This window comes from Solanum stenotomum, unplaced genomic scaffold, assembly GCF_019186545.1.
Source record: "Solanum stenotomum isolate F172 unplaced genomic scaffold, ASM1918654v1 scaffold7275, whole genome shotgun sequence".
Lineage (NCBI taxonomy): Eukaryota > Viridiplantae > Streptophyta > Magnoliopsida > Solanales > Solanaceae > Solanum > Solanum stenotomum.
This window is the reverse complement of record NW_026036619.1, coordinates 1-2,567: the sequence shown is the minus strand read 5'-3', so window position 1 is coordinate 2,567 and position 2,567 is coordinate 1. Positions and strand designations below refer to the sequence as shown.

The 2,567-nt window shown below is 28.8% G+C and overlaps 1 protein-coding gene across 1 annotated transcript; it reads left to right on the top strand.

The window, feature by feature from the left end:
- The first annotated feature begins 264 nt into the window (after positions 1-264).
- On the top strand, positions 265-1,093 carry LOC125852990 (protein LURP-one-related 11-like). The gene is made up of 3 exons (XM_049532682.1): positions 265-511; positions 587-820; positions 959-1,093. Exons 1-3 carry the CDS (start codon positions 278-280, stop codon positions 1,091-1,093), a joined length of 603 nt encoding a protein of 200 aa, XP_049388639.1. The 5' UTR covers positions 265-277.
- Positions 1,094-2,567: the final 1,474 nt, after the last annotated feature.

The following is a 2,567-nucleotide window of genomic DNA, read 5'->3' as shown; positions in this document are numbered from 1 at the left end:
GATATATCGATGCAATATAATTGAGCTACCACTAAAATAATTTTAAAGGTGTAAGTTAATATATTACACATTTCTATTGCCATTCTCTAGAAGGAAATAACCAAGAAAGAGGAAAACTTTAGTATATCGTACATATTATGCATGCGTGATTATATTCCCTTTGTTTTCTATTCTTTTGTAAGTGTGTATATATACCCCTTTCTATTAAAATCTTCTTCACAACTCAAAATATTTCCAATTCATATTTTCTAAATTAAACCTAGCTATTATTTCAAATATGTCTAGAGTTTACTCAAACCTAAGAACAATTAAAAGTTCGAATTATGTAAGTCCAAGAAGAGAAACATTCACTTTGTGGATGAAATCTCTAGTGTACCATGGAAATGGATGTACTGTTTATGACTCAAATGGACAAATTGTTTATAGAATTGATAATTACAATATTAAACGTAGCAAAGAAGTTCATCTTATGGATTGCAATGGCAAAGTTCTCTTCTCTATTCGAAATAGGGTAAGTACTCTTCACCTGTTTATTTACTTAATTATATTTTCAACGATACTGATATATTATTATTATTTTTCGCAGAAAGTTCCGGTATTTGGAAATTGGGATGGCTATAAATTGAGTTATGATGGAGTTACTAGTAAAGAAATACCATGGTTTCAAGTGAAGAAAGTTCACAATGTTCTTAGAGGATATAATGTGAACTATTATAATGTTATATTGGGATGTAATTCTGAAGCAAGTTGTTATTACATTATTATCCTTGCCACAAAATCTATCAAGATTGTGGACCAACATGGCGGACTTGTCGCAGAGGTAATTAATCTGTTAGATCACCTAAAAGATAACTACATATAATCAAATTCATAATAGAATTGATTAGTACCAACTAATCATGTATATTAAGTTAAAAAAAATTACTAATGGTGTTTGTGACTTTGTGTTTATTTTTAGGTAAAACAAAAACAAGCAAGTTCAGGAGTATTATTTGGAGATGATGTGTTAACATTGGTGGTGGAACCTCATGTTGATCAATCATTAGTTATGGCTCTTGTAACTGTTTGTGGTTTAATCCATCATAGAATTTGATTAGTGGTATTAAGAGTAATTAATAACTTTAATTTCTTCATTAGTACCTTTTTCTATTTGGAATAAATAATTGTAATCTCTATCTTCCCTTTGTTCTTGAAAATAGGGAAAAGAGAAGTTAATTGTAATCTCTATCTTCCCTTGAGGTATGAGTTGTTTTTAGATGTAATCTTGTGATGAATATTAATGTGTACAATCTAATTACTTTTGATAGAAACAGACTAGTTTGTACGCACTTTGGCTATTTCATCAACACAAATGCCATATAATAACTCTACTCAAGAAAGCTTAATCGCTAAAAAAACAAAGAAATTAGTGATGGACAAAATATTATAAATGACTAAAAACAAAATTCACATAGTTATATGATTATATCTATTACTTTCAGATAAAACTAGTATCCTACAAATTAAATATGTAAGTTTCTGTGATAACAATAATAATATATTTAGTGTAATTTCAAAAATAAATATTGGGGAGGGCGATGTGTATACAGTCTTATTCCTATCTTATGAAGATAGAGAGACCATTTATGTTAGACTCTCGGCTCTAATAAAGCATAACTAAAATTAAAAAGAATATCAAGTAGTGTCAAGTTTTAATCCTTTATTTGTTCTTTGATACTTTTTAATATCTAATAAAATTATCTTTTTTACAATATATATATATATATATATATATACACACACAAAATTACTCATAAATTAATTTGGACTATACATGTCAGCCCAATATTTCTCTACCCTTAAAAAGTAGGAAACCCTCTTCCCTTTCTTTTATTTATTATTAGAATAATTTAATTATAAAATTGGAGTACTAATTACACAGTATATAATATTTAATATTATGTTATAAATATTTATGTTCCACTAAAAAATTTAAAATGATGGGCCGATCCACCCAGCCCACATGGCTATTCATTCCAAAACCCGTCAAAATGTTAGGTCGATCCAGTCCAACCTATTAAATATCTAAGGAAGACGTGAAAAGGATAGACTGAAGTCGACCCATATTAACAGCTCTACGTAATTCTTCTCTTTGATCCGTCCTCGTCGACTTACCCTCACAATCTACAGCTAGAAGATGCTTAGAACTCCCAACACTTGAAAAAAAGGTATAAGCTTCTAAAATAAATAATTTTATTTTTTTAGCAGTTAGTAATTAAGTTAGTTAGCCAAAAAGAAAACTACCACTTCAATTAAGTGCAATACAGCAAATAGCACTAACACAAATGTATACTATATGCTATAAATATGTCAACCGTCATTTCTCATAAATATATAAATATAAATATATCTAGCTTTTTCACAAATTGACTTTTGCATATATTCTCTTCTTTCTATCCTTTTCTAATACGGAATCTAAAACTTGGGATGACATACCATTTCAAGATGTGTGGTCTAGCGGTCAATTATCAAAATTAGAACACCATTAAAAATAGATATTGTCACACCCCAAATCCGAATGTGATGGC

What these genes read in the sequence shown, in the direction of transcription:
- LOC125852990 (XM_049532682.1), top strand. Translation starts at nt 278, where the DNA reads ATGTCTAGAGTTTACTCAAACCTAAGAACAATTAAAAGTTCGAATTAT. An exon ending in TCTTCTCTATTCGAAATAGG is followed by an intron (nt 512 to 586) that starts GTAAGTACTCTT and finishes TATTTTTCGCAG; the next exon opens with AAAGTTCCGGTATTTGGAAA. An exon ending in ATGGCGGACTTGTCGCAGAG is followed by an intron (nt 821 to 958) that starts GTAATTAATCTG and finishes GTTTATTTTTAG; the next exon opens with GTAAAACAAAAACAAGCAAG.